At 42.5% G+C, this 12,121-nt stretch overlaps 1 protein-coding gene across 1 annotated transcript in view; it reads right to left on the reverse strand.

The window, feature by feature from the left end:
- Positions 1–4,138, reverse strand: part of Mtmr7 (myotubularin related protein 7) — a 79,450-nt gene extending 75,312 nt beyond the window's left edge. The window contains exon 1 of the mRNA XM_021169676.1: positions 4,046–4,138. Within this exon, the coding sequence (XP_021025335.1) occupies positions 4,046–4,069 (24 nt within the window). The 5' untranslated portion in view covers positions 4,070–4,138. The remainder of the gene's footprint in view (positions 1–4,045) is intronic.
- Between the last annotated feature and the right edge of the window lie 7,983 nt (positions 4,139–12,121).

A 12,121-nucleotide genomic window follows, 5' to 3' on the forward strand; every position in this document is an offset into this window, starting at 1 on the left:
GATTCCGGTTGCCCTGAGCGTGTTCTTACCAGGGGGACACACAAAAGCGGCGGGCAACAGAAGAAAAGGGGTAACCACTAAGCAATAACATTTCCCTTTCTCTGCCTTCTGGGGAGCCGCAAAGACCAACCCTTTCCACCATCATGGCTGCCCCTCCATGGACTGTAAGCTCTGAGAATGTGAGCCAATAAACCCTTCCCGCCTTAAGTTGCTTTTGCCAGGTATTTGGTTGCTGCTATAAGAGAATTAACGCAAGTAAAGTGTGACCATATGTCATAACAGAATTACCCAGGAAAGAAGAAAACAGAAAATGAGGAGACTCTACAGTAAGTAAGGGCTCAGGCTAGGGAGTGGGAGTTACACTTAAAGTAAACATTTGAAGGTCTGTATTAGAGATGACCACATATTCCATTAATAACTCAAATTTACAAATGTGGAGGAAATGCCTTTCAGAAGATTATTCTCAGCCAGACCCCAAACAAACAAATGAAATTCTACCAACACTTCAAGCTGTTTCAAGGAACTCAGAAGCCTTTTGATGTAAGTAATACTTGAGCTCAAATACTTGCTAAGTTTCGAATGGGGCTAAATTTTCTCACGGGTGAGTTTTCTGGGTTACCACCCAGAAAGGAAGATCAACAGCAGAGCAGAAACCCTGATTTCCACTGTGAAGGGAAAACCCTGAACGGCCTCACTTCCATCCAAGACATCTCATCCTTGGAGTATTCTCTCCTTGCATGGGATCACTGGTTGAAACACATTCTATTTAGCATATGTTCTGTGAAAAGCTTCAGTAAAGTGTACATGCAGGCACTCACAGAGGGAAAAAATATCTATGGGGCCCTAATTATTCATATGTATGTATCTTCTTAAACTGCACTCCAGAACACAGGCTGTGACAGCTATTACAATAACTTATACTGTCAATGTAAAAGCAACGGTATCTCATACATGTATACATTTATTTTCCTCCAAACAAACCCATTTGTATCCTGATAAATAGTGCATCAAACAAAAGGTGGATCTGTTAAGCAAACTTTGCATATACAAACCTAAGACATAAAACTATGAAATCAAGAAAGAAAAGGAAACTTCCCACTCAGCTCCCCTGAGAATAAAACTGAGCATGAAGTGTACGTATGAATATGACCACCAACTGCACAGTTGACAATGTATGTTCTGCAGGTAGCTGTACGCTTTGCACACAGCCAATAATGTTTGAAAAACCGTGCGTATAGTGTATGCACTCCTAGATGCTGGAGCTTGACACTGGATGTCCCCTTAAACTGCCTCTGCCCCTCCACCTAATTTTTGAGACAGGGTCTCTCTCACTGAACCTGGAGCTTGCTGTCTTGACTAGACTGGCTGCCCAGTGAGCATTGGCAATCCTCCTGTTTCCACCCACCCCTCAGTGCTGGGGATTCAGGGGTGTGCCATCATGCCCAACTTTCAATGTGGTCGCTGGGAATCCAAACTCCCATCTTCATACTTGTGCAACAAACACTTTATCCCCGGAGCCATCTTCCAAGCCCAGCGTATTCAACCTTTTGATGTAGCTAGATGACATTATCATCGACAGTGTGGGCAGTCTGGTACCCTGTGGTTGAGTTGTGTTTGTTTGATCTCATAGACTGTTTTAAGTTTACTGTTTTGTGTTAGGCTGCATTCAGATACCCTTAGTCACACATGCCCATGGCTCTGGGCTGGACCTTCCTGAATGGTGAAAATCCTTTTAAGACTTAAAAACATAGGATAAAAGGAAGTTATTTTGCCTCAACGGATTTTATTTTCAGCCCAATCTTGCGGTTTTCAGATTCTTTGAGGTTGCAACTATTTATTCTAATGGATATTTGCAGAATTATGTGACAGCTGTCTCAAGTGCTCTTGAGCATCAACTCCTTGAGTGGTAACAGTCAACTATGCTAAGAAGACTTTTCTCATTTTCCCATGGAAACACACACATGACACAGTGGGTAGAGAGATATACAGGGCCATGTAATGACTATCCCTCTATCGATTCCTCTCTTTACATCCACTGTACCTTGTTCATGTCTGTCTCAGTTGTATAATCCCATGTCACAACTGGTACCCCCATCCAGACTATGAGTTCCTGCATGTGTGGTACTTCAAGCATTTCACAAACTGCACAGAACATAACCCGTAAATGCTTGTGGAATGAAACAGATAAACAAATCTCATCCACCTAATATGTGTAACCTCAGCGTTTTGTTGTTACAGTTTATTATTCTAATGCTAACGGCCATGTAATTCAAAGACACTTCAGGGACTTCTCCATCCCAACCACCCATTTTTTTCCCATTTCCAGACACACAAATGTCTACACGGCCTAGAGGGTGTTGATGAAAACCAATTAAAAAAAAATACTTCCTGTTATTCAGGTTTAAATATATGGCTCTGCCAAGCAGTGATGGCACACACCTTTAATGCCAGCACTTGGGAGGCAGAGGCAGGCGGATTTCTGAGTTCGAGGCTAGCCTGGTCTACAGAGTGAGTTCCAGGACAGCCAGGGCTATACAGAGAAACCCTGCCTCAAAACAAAGCAAAACAAAAAAATATATAGATATGGCTTTGTCTGAGGTGAAACAGAGTAAAGTCCAGAAAGTGATATCGCTCTCCCAAGTTCACACTGAATACGACAATGCCATCCAGTGCCACAATAAATACCCTGTCATCTTCACTGCCGACATCCACATAAGACACCACCTGTACAAAGGGCCCCTTCATCATGAAAGAGGAACGCCCTTGGCAAGAGACAAAGAGAATCATGGGTTAAACTCATCACTCTTGAATAAATTATTTAGTACCACTTAAGACCTGAGAGCCCTGAGCCACCTATCTTGTGGTTTATGGCACTGTCTCCTAAGTTTACAACTTCCTGATTGTAAAGCAACAATTAAATTCCATGGTGCAACATCAATACAATTGAAACTCACACCTGGAACTGACATTCTCCAGCAGGCTAGAAGACTAATTCTTCCATGAACACAATATTAATGAGGCTTTTACTAAGAGGTATGGGCAACCATCTCAGAATGTAGGGATAAATTCTTGCTGGATAAGGAGCAAAGTAATTAAATATACGTTCCCATGAAATGATAATAGTCCTGGGATCACATGAGTTCTGTGCACTCGGATATAATTTTGGTCTAAGTCTGTCTGGGACCTAGATTTTAAATATAAGATGATTCTGAAAGGACTGTGTGGTGGTAACTAAGAGAGAAACAACGGGATTTTAAAAAAGGTCTTCCTTTCCAGAGGTTTTTAAAATCAGACAAGAATCTCTATCATTATTTTAATTCTAAATTATATTGCAACAAAGAGTGGCAAGGTTTGGTACTATGCCTAAGATTTCCAGTCTTAATTAACTGTATAATCTGGAAATAATCATTTCTGTTGAGCAGCAAACGCCGGTGTGTTTTAACACACACTCACGGGTGAAATCTATACGCAGCATCTTCTTCCCAAAGGGCCAAACAAACGGGAAATAGAAGAATACGCCATCATTCAGTCATGGCAAATGTGTATCCTAGGCTCAGCTGCAGGTCCCTAGCAGCTCCAAAATGGGAAAGGATGCTTCGGGTGAGTCCAATCCTTAGCTTCAACAAGCTTCCAAGTTCATTCAAACCATCTGTCTATAACGCACTTTCTTTGCACCTGCTATTCAAGAGCTTGCTTCCTTTTCAACTGCTCAGAGCTACCAGCACCTTCTTTAAATGAAAATATTTAAAGCCCAGAACGGGGCAAGAAAAACCGTTTATCAGCACCCGGTTACTCAACAGACAAATGGGGTCCATTTCCTCCTGCCCACCCCTGCGGCCACTGCGCACCACCTCACCCCCAAGGACAAGAGATTGGCCCCAGCTAGGCCTGTGAGCTAGCAAGAGAAAGACCGGCCTCGCAGTGCTCTGGGAGATGCTAGGGCGCCGCCAGCTCCTCCCTCGTTCGCGGTCCAGCTCCCGGCCGGGCAGCCCCGTGCGCTCAGCATCCCTCCTCCTTCTCTGCCTCCTCCGCCCGAGCCACCAACCTTGGGCGTGCGGATGTGCTCCATGGCGGGCCCGCGTCTGCAGGGTCCCCGGCGGGCGCGGCCTCACGCACCTGCGCGCGCGTGCGGCGCAATGGGAAGGGCGGGGAGGGGGCTTCGGCGGCCGCGGGCGTGGGCGGGTCCCGGGCTTGGCTCCTCCTCCAGGTGCGCCGGTGGTGCTGGGCGCCTGCGCAGGCCTAGGATAGCGGCTCTGCGCCTGCTCGCACCTGCGGGTCTCACCCTTGGACTTTGCTCTCCTTCCCGCTCCCTCTCTGGAGGAGGCTCTCACTGCCCAAGTCACTAGGTATTTTTCCAGATGGGCATCTTCAAGCTGGCTGCGGTGGCGCTTGCCTGTAATCCCAGCCACTCAGGAGGCTGAGGCAGGAGGATCATTTGGGTCCAGCAGCTTGGAACAGTAAAAGTGATATAAAGATACCCCCATACTTAAAAAAGAAAAATCCAAACCCAAAGAGAGTCAGGCAGCATAAAACGGTAATACTGTGGCACCACTGTTTCCTAAGGCACAAAGAGGGCCTTGTGTTGGGTGTGGTTTCGTGGAGAGATGCGAATGAATCTGTGCAGCTTTACACCCTCATTGGCTGCCTTCCAGAGCATCCGAAGATAGGTGGAACTTCAGAATGTGGTAGGGGGGAAAAATGACTGCACCCTGATGCAGTATGCATAGTCTACTGAGTTCTGGCTGTATTCTGGCACGGGCTCAGTCAGCGGTCTTTGGGATGAAAGTGAGACTAATACCAATGTTGTTTGTGCCCTAGTACTAAGTTTGCTGTCAAGTCAGACATCTCACATAACCATGTGACTTCACTGTTGGAATCTTGATAGAGATGTGAAAACCCCAGATCCTGTGTTAGGTACATATCGGCTGTCTTTACCTAGCTGTAACTAAACGACAGCTAGAGACACAAAGTATCTACTATGAGGTCCCTTTAAGGCACCAAGGGAACCCAGAGACTAAAAACACCCTCTGCCATACTGAAGTTTCATAGAACAGTTCTTGGAGTAGTATTTGTTTCGTTGTTTTCCTGGCCCCTGTTTATGACATTTTTGTAAATTCTTTGACCTTACACATTGTTTTTGTTTTTATTTTTTTTAATCTCCTGTTCAATACCGGCATATTGCAACCTTCAAAATATGTTTTCATTAATGTCGAATTCATTTTAAAATTGTCACATCCCCTTCGCACGTTTTGGACCATATTCATACTCCTACCACCCGAGAGGGTAGATTGGAACAAGCTATAAAACATCACTTGTAAATGACAAGAATAAGTCAAAGTGTAATTTTCTCTTTTGTTAAGAACATCGGGGTAGTCAAAGAAAGTCCCACTTTAGTCAGTAGTACTTTCTGGTCTCGATTCAAACCAGCTCCAGTGTCCTTATTTACAGACTGAAAACATCATTTTCTGTCTATATGACCTCATCTCCAAATTAGATTTTATGATATAATGAGCTTACATCTGTTTGGAGGGAATATTCTGAATCAGACAGAAGTACTGGAATAATGTGTTTTCAGTATTCTGTCTTCTGGTAGGCTGATAAATAGTGTACTGGATCAGCAACTTTTACACACAAATATTATAGTACAGATTTGAAAACATCTATACATAGGTGAAGAGATATGTCTGAACAATTCAAGATTAGTCTAAATTGTTGATGATTCAAAAATCATGGTACTTAATTAAAAACTCGTAAAATAAGCACTAAGTTAAATTAATCTATTATAAGCCAATTATTAGGATAAGTTAACAGAATATGATGGAAATATTGTAATAATAGAGAAACAAGTTTCTACTAACTGCAGTTTGGCTTAATCTAATAACTCCCTAAGGAATCTTTCTCAACTTGTCCTTTAACCCCATAGTTACAGAGGTTATTCAGGGATAAGGTCTAGTCCTCAGTAACCCCATGAAGTCTCTCATACTCATAACACTACCGTATATCCTCCAGGCTCTCTGTTTTCACTACTCAACAGCCAGTAGAGTGGAAGACACTGAAGGTTTTTGTTTTTGTTTTGTAGAAGGCATCTTAGAGTAGTAATATGAGGGGAGAACATACATTATTAAAATGCCTTGTATCAATATGTCTATATTCATGGGCTGTCTAAATTCATCCTGGTGATAAGGCTGAGCAATCACTTACCAAAGAGACGCTGTCAATATTTAAGCAATTCGAACTCAGAGTATCACAGCCGATGCCAAAAGATTGATGTAGATGAGGCTACTACGTTATAAATATAATACAGCTAACACCAAGCAAATGTGGGGAAACCAACTCGGATGCTCACAAAATATGGGGAAATGCCTAAGGAAACCCCCAAAGGGTGATTTGTACCTTGAATTTTTTATGCTATTACCAAGGATCAGATACTTACTTCTTAAAGTTTGATGTTGCTGGAGGAGTTCTCAAATAAAAGCTTGATATAAACTGGGAGCTTCCTCTAACAGCCTGTGAACTTCACTGGCCTAAAGGAATCTGGAAATGTGCCGCACATTTATAAGTCTTTCTGGAATAGTTTAGATCTCTTCCAAGACAAGTCAGATTTCTGATCAGGCAATGATGCCAAAAAGCGTTTCCCTCGGGGACCAGTGTGGCTAAAGACTGCACATTTGCTAAAACCCGAGTCAGCATTATTAGACCCTAATGATCCGTGCAACCTGTAGAAGAGTCCAGCCTCTGATAGAAAATGTTATTAGGCACAAATATGAGAAAGTCAGAGATGCATCTGGGGTTTTGTCTTATAGGGAAAAAATGGCATCCCCAACCTTACAGTTTAAACGAAGTATGAAATATCATGGCTTCTTTGACTAGTCCTGTACCAAAGATGTAGAGGGCGGGGGGAAAGCCCACTAAGTGGATTGTAGACAGCTCTGCCTTTTTTCCAGAAACCAGAAAAGAAACATTAGGGCAGCCAAAAAAGAGTTCTTAACTCTCTGATCAGGCAGGGGTTTTAAATAGTCTCCTTATTTTGTTCTCTCTCCAGGAAGATTTGGGGCTTAAGCCAAATCTGTGTCCTCGGGGCACTCAAACTGCCTATTCATTTCACTCCCATCCCTTCAAGCACTACTTTAATACATGCCATTTCCATCTTGGTATATCCAGTTCTCAATTCTCTCCTTAAACATTACAGCTCCATTTACTCCTAGGTGTAGCCCCTTGGATGTCCTTTGCAGGCTAGAGACATAGCTCAGGTGGTAAGGTTCTTGCCACATTAGACTGAAGACCTGTGTTTGGATCCCCGGAGCTTCTACAAAATCTAAGTATGGTGGAAGAAATGCCTGTTATCCCACCCCTGAGAAAGCAGAGGCAAGTGGGTGCCTAGGCTCAGTGATCAGCCATTCTGGTCTAATCAAACAAGCCACAGACCCAGTCTCATAAAACAAGGTAGAGAATACCTCCTGAGATTGATCTCTGGTCTATACACACACATACACACAAATGCACACAATCATACACATGCAATGATAATCCACTTGTCACAAACCAGGTATGGTTGAGAACTTGGGCACCAAAAGGAGACAGGCTTTTATTCAAATAACGATTGTGACCCATATTAACTCTGTAACGTTGACTAAGCTATTTACTCTCAGTTTCAGGTCTCTCGTATATAAGATGTGTATGATGATGGTACCATGGATTGAGTATTTGTGCTACTTTGAAATGTATATGTCAGGATTTGAACCCCTGAGGCAGTAGTATTAGAAGTTGGGGAACTAAGGTGGCAGATCCTTTAGGAGTCACTAAGTCCTGTTATGAATAGGATCAAGCTCCATAAGGAAACCCCTCATCTTTCTCCATCAAGCAAGTTATGGTGGACAGACAGTTATTTATGAACCAGGAGGTGGATCTTTACCAAGCACGAAGAAGTCAATATCTTTATTTTGAACTTCCCAGCCTCTAGAATGGTAAGAAACAGATGTCTGTTCTTTATAGGCCACCCAGTTTATAGTACTTTTGAATACTGAAGCCAACACAGGCTAAGACAGATATTTCAAAGTTCTCTTTGCCATGCTGAACAGATGGATATGTGTGTGGTATATTCATTATAATGTTTTCTATTTTATGTATGCATGACGTTGGTGGAAATGTGAAAGGTAATAAATATGAAAGTATAGATTAATTATACCTCCCTTAGGGTGATTATGTAAATTCCACAAGACCAAGCATATAATACCTTTTTCAATAAAGACCACTGTGGAGGGCTTGTTTTACTAAAAGCACTGGAGCTTTTCATAGCATGAATGACAGCAACCATGTCCCCTGCTTTCAAGATCTAATAGTATTAACTCTAGTTAGATTTATATCGTATATAATATATAATGTGTTTTCTTTTCAGTTTTATCTTATATATTAGCTCTATGTTATATATTTGAATAGTAAATATTATCCCACATCTGCTGAACATGTGGTCTCAGAGAGTGGTACTATCTCAGGAGATGGTAGAAACTTCAGGATGTGGGGACCCAGCTGGAAGACGTGACTCAGTGGGAAGCATTGCCTTTGAAGGTTAGAGCTATCATTCTACTTCCTGTCACCCCTGAGGTGAATGGTTCTTCTCCACACACTTCCGGCGTGATGTGCTACCCAAGTACATGTGTGCAAAACCCCAAAATCATGTTCCAAGATATCTTTCCCCTTTTGCTTGTTTATGGCATGTCTTGTGTCAAAGCATTGTGAAAACCCAGCTAATCCACTCACCTAGTATCAAATCACTTCCCGACTGCATTGTGGCTCTTGTTTATTTTAAAAGCCCAGTAGGCCTGGAGACGTTCTTGGCTTTGTCTCTTACTGGCTCCACATCAAGACATTTCTTCACTACCTCCTTTTTCTCCTTTTTTTCACTTTTGTTACTCAACTTCAGATCCTCATTGTTTCTTCCTGGCTGGGACATTGCTTTTTGCTGCCATATTAATTCTCATAAAATGCAGCTCTCATCATTATAACTCTGCCACTTAAAACCTTTAAGTGCTTTGCTGTCTGGACTGTTTCCTTACTCTGTTGTATAAGGGCCAGACTCATCTTCTTCTGTCTCTTACAAAGTCAGCCAAATCAGTCACTGAACTCAGGAGAGACTTCTTTCAATTATCAACCAACTCCTTTTTGTAGCCTGTATTTGCTTAGCTCTACCTGTTTGTGTCTGTAGTTCTCTACCAAAGGCTTTGAGGTTCATTCCAAATTCTTATTAACAACCCCACCAGCATGCAGTTCTTGCAGAGTGACTCAAGTTTGTTCATTGAATCAGGCAAAAATCATATGTCTTAGTTAGAGTTTTATTGCTGTGAACAGACACCATGACCAAGGCAACTGTTACAAGGAAAACATTTAATTGGGGCTGGCTTACAGGTTCAGAGGTTCAGCCCAGTTATCAAGGTGGGAACATGGCAGCATCCAGGCATAGTGCAGGAGGATCTGGGAGTTCTACATCATCATCTGAAGGCTACTAGGAGAAGACTGACTTCCAGGCAGGTAAGATGAGGGTCTTAAAGCCCATGCCCACAGTGACACACCTACTCCAACAAGGCCACACCCCCAAATAGTTTCACTCCCTGGGCCATGCATATACAAACTGATCACATCATCCAAACCAATTTATTTCCATCCAGAAATATAATTTTCTGCCTCTCTGTCACAACTGTTCCACAGGAGTTTGGTCAGTACACTGTATCCAGGATCCCAAGGTCTACTACACTGACAACAATAATCATTTTTTTTCATTGTATATAGGAAGCAAAAAGTAGGAGAGGCCCAAGGAAGCACACACATGTACCACAAATTGAAGGCTAAACTCCGGGATCAGCTAGGCTCCTGACATCGCAATGAATTTTCTAGGGATCTGTAGAAGTCTAAGACATGTGGGAAAAGTTTCTTTACAGGAAGGACAAGTTGCCTCCCATCATGCTCTTACCACTGTCTGAGGTAATGTATCAGTAACCTATTCAGTGGTGTTATCAGCTCTGCCTGGGGCCGAGAGCAGTAAAAGGCACTTCAGCTTGTTTATGTTGTAGTGGATACTGTTTTAGCACAATAGACTTTTGACCTGAACGTCTGTTCACGTACTCTGAAGGTATCTGAGAAGATAGGGGTTATATTACGGAGCCCTGGCCAGCCTCAACTAGAAATATGATAGATTATGGGCGTGGCTCACCACAATTTGTTGTGCCTTTGTGCTGATTATTTTTTTAATTTATGATTAAAAAAATAACAAGAAATTTGTTCTTCTCCCATTTTAAGACTCCAGTCTTTTTTATTTTAATTTTCTTTATTTTTAATTTATTTTTTACACTCCATATTCCATTCCCTGCCCCACCCATCTACCCTCTGACTGCTCCACATCCCACATCTCCACATGGATGCCCCCACCTCCCACCCTACCTGACCTCTAAACTCCCTGGGGCCTCCAGTCTCTTGAGTGCTAGGTGCATCATCTCTGAATGAACAGGGACCCATAGGCTCCTGTCTTAAGGGTTCAGGATCAGGTACATTCACAATGTTGTGCAAACAAGGGGAGGAGGAAATGTAATTCTCCCAGGGGGCAAATCCCTGTGGTTTTCTGGAAATTCATATGCCTTGAAGGATGAATGACCAGATGTACAGATTGATGCCAATTTTGGGTGAGCGACCTCATTTTGTTCAAATGTCAGAGAGTTGGAACAAAAATGGATGCTGGTGATGAAAGCTAATGAAAATATTTCTGGGTTGGTGTTTCAAAATGTCTCAAAATGTGAAGTTATGTGTGTCCTTTGAAAACATTCATTGCAGGGTATGCACTTCAGTGGCAGTGACGTTCTTAATCATCCTAAGGACATGGACATCTATTTATGACACCACTAACTAAGCCCTCTTCTCCTTTATTCTTCCTCTTCTTTTTCTCTTCGCATCACATTCTTAGTTTCAAATATAATTGTGGATTGGATGTTTGTGTCCCCGTGAAAACCTATATCGAAGTTATAACCCCAAATACAACTATAACTGAAGATGGGATCTGCTAGGAGGTAATAAAGGTTAAATAAAGTCATAAAACTAGATCCCTAAACAAATACAGCTAGTGCCCTGTGCTGAGGAAGGAATAAAAATCTCTCTCTCACCTTTCCCCTCTTCCTCTACCCTCCCCGCTTTTTCTATTTCTTCCTTTCTCCCTCCCTTCTCTCTGCCCTCTCTCATTTTATAGAGAGAAAGTATATGTCAGTAGCTAACAAAGAAAGCCCTTACCAACAACTAAACTCTAGCAAACCTTCATCTTGAAAAGATAGACTCCAAAACTCAGTGAATGTTGTTATTGTTATGTCAGCCCAAGCTCACTAGTATAAATATTTAAGCAGATTGATCCTTGTATGGATCTCAATCTGATTGAGATATTTATCATAATATGAAAAACCTAAATATTTCAAGATTTCTAATTTGCAAGTACCAAGGCACTCACATGACTCTAATGCCCCGATCTCACCTCTCTAGTCCTCCATATTCATGCAGATTCTTCCTCCTAAAGAAGCACATACAGGTCCATCTGGGTAGGAGGGCCTAGATTCAGATGCAGGGAGGTTCAATAAGTCAAAATGGGCAGCTCCCGTTTCACTGCCACACGACTGCAGCACATGTGCAGCACATGATGCATGGGAGCCGGGATCTACCTCAGGTTTCGATTAAAGGGTCAGATTTGCACATGGTCTAGAGGATTTCCCAGTCCAGCAACATCAGCCTCCAACATTACCGTAGTGTATTGCCTTTGTTTTCCCCAGAATGGTGATAAAATCAATGGCTTCATTCAGCAACCATCCTACTAGGTCTTATCCCTTACCCAGGTTAATGACTGCCATGCTAAGAACTTCAAGATTTCATCTCGCCCCAGTCAGAATGGCTAAGGCCAATGAAACAACTGACAGCAAATGCTAGAAAAAGCACCAAGAAAGGGAACCCGCATCCACTGTTGGTAGGATTGCAAACTGTCCCAGCCACTCTGAAAGTCATTGTAGATGATCCCCCAAAACTAAAAATACATCTGCCACACGAGCCAGCTACATTACTCCATGGCATATGCTCCCAGGATTCCAAATACTTATTGGAA

Source organism: Mus caroli, chromosome 8 (genome assembly GCF_900094665.2).
Source record: "Mus caroli chromosome 8, CAROLI_EIJ_v1.1, whole genome shotgun sequence".
Classification (NCBI taxonomy): Eukaryota; Metazoa; Chordata; class Mammalia; order Rodentia; family Muridae; genus Mus; species Mus caroli.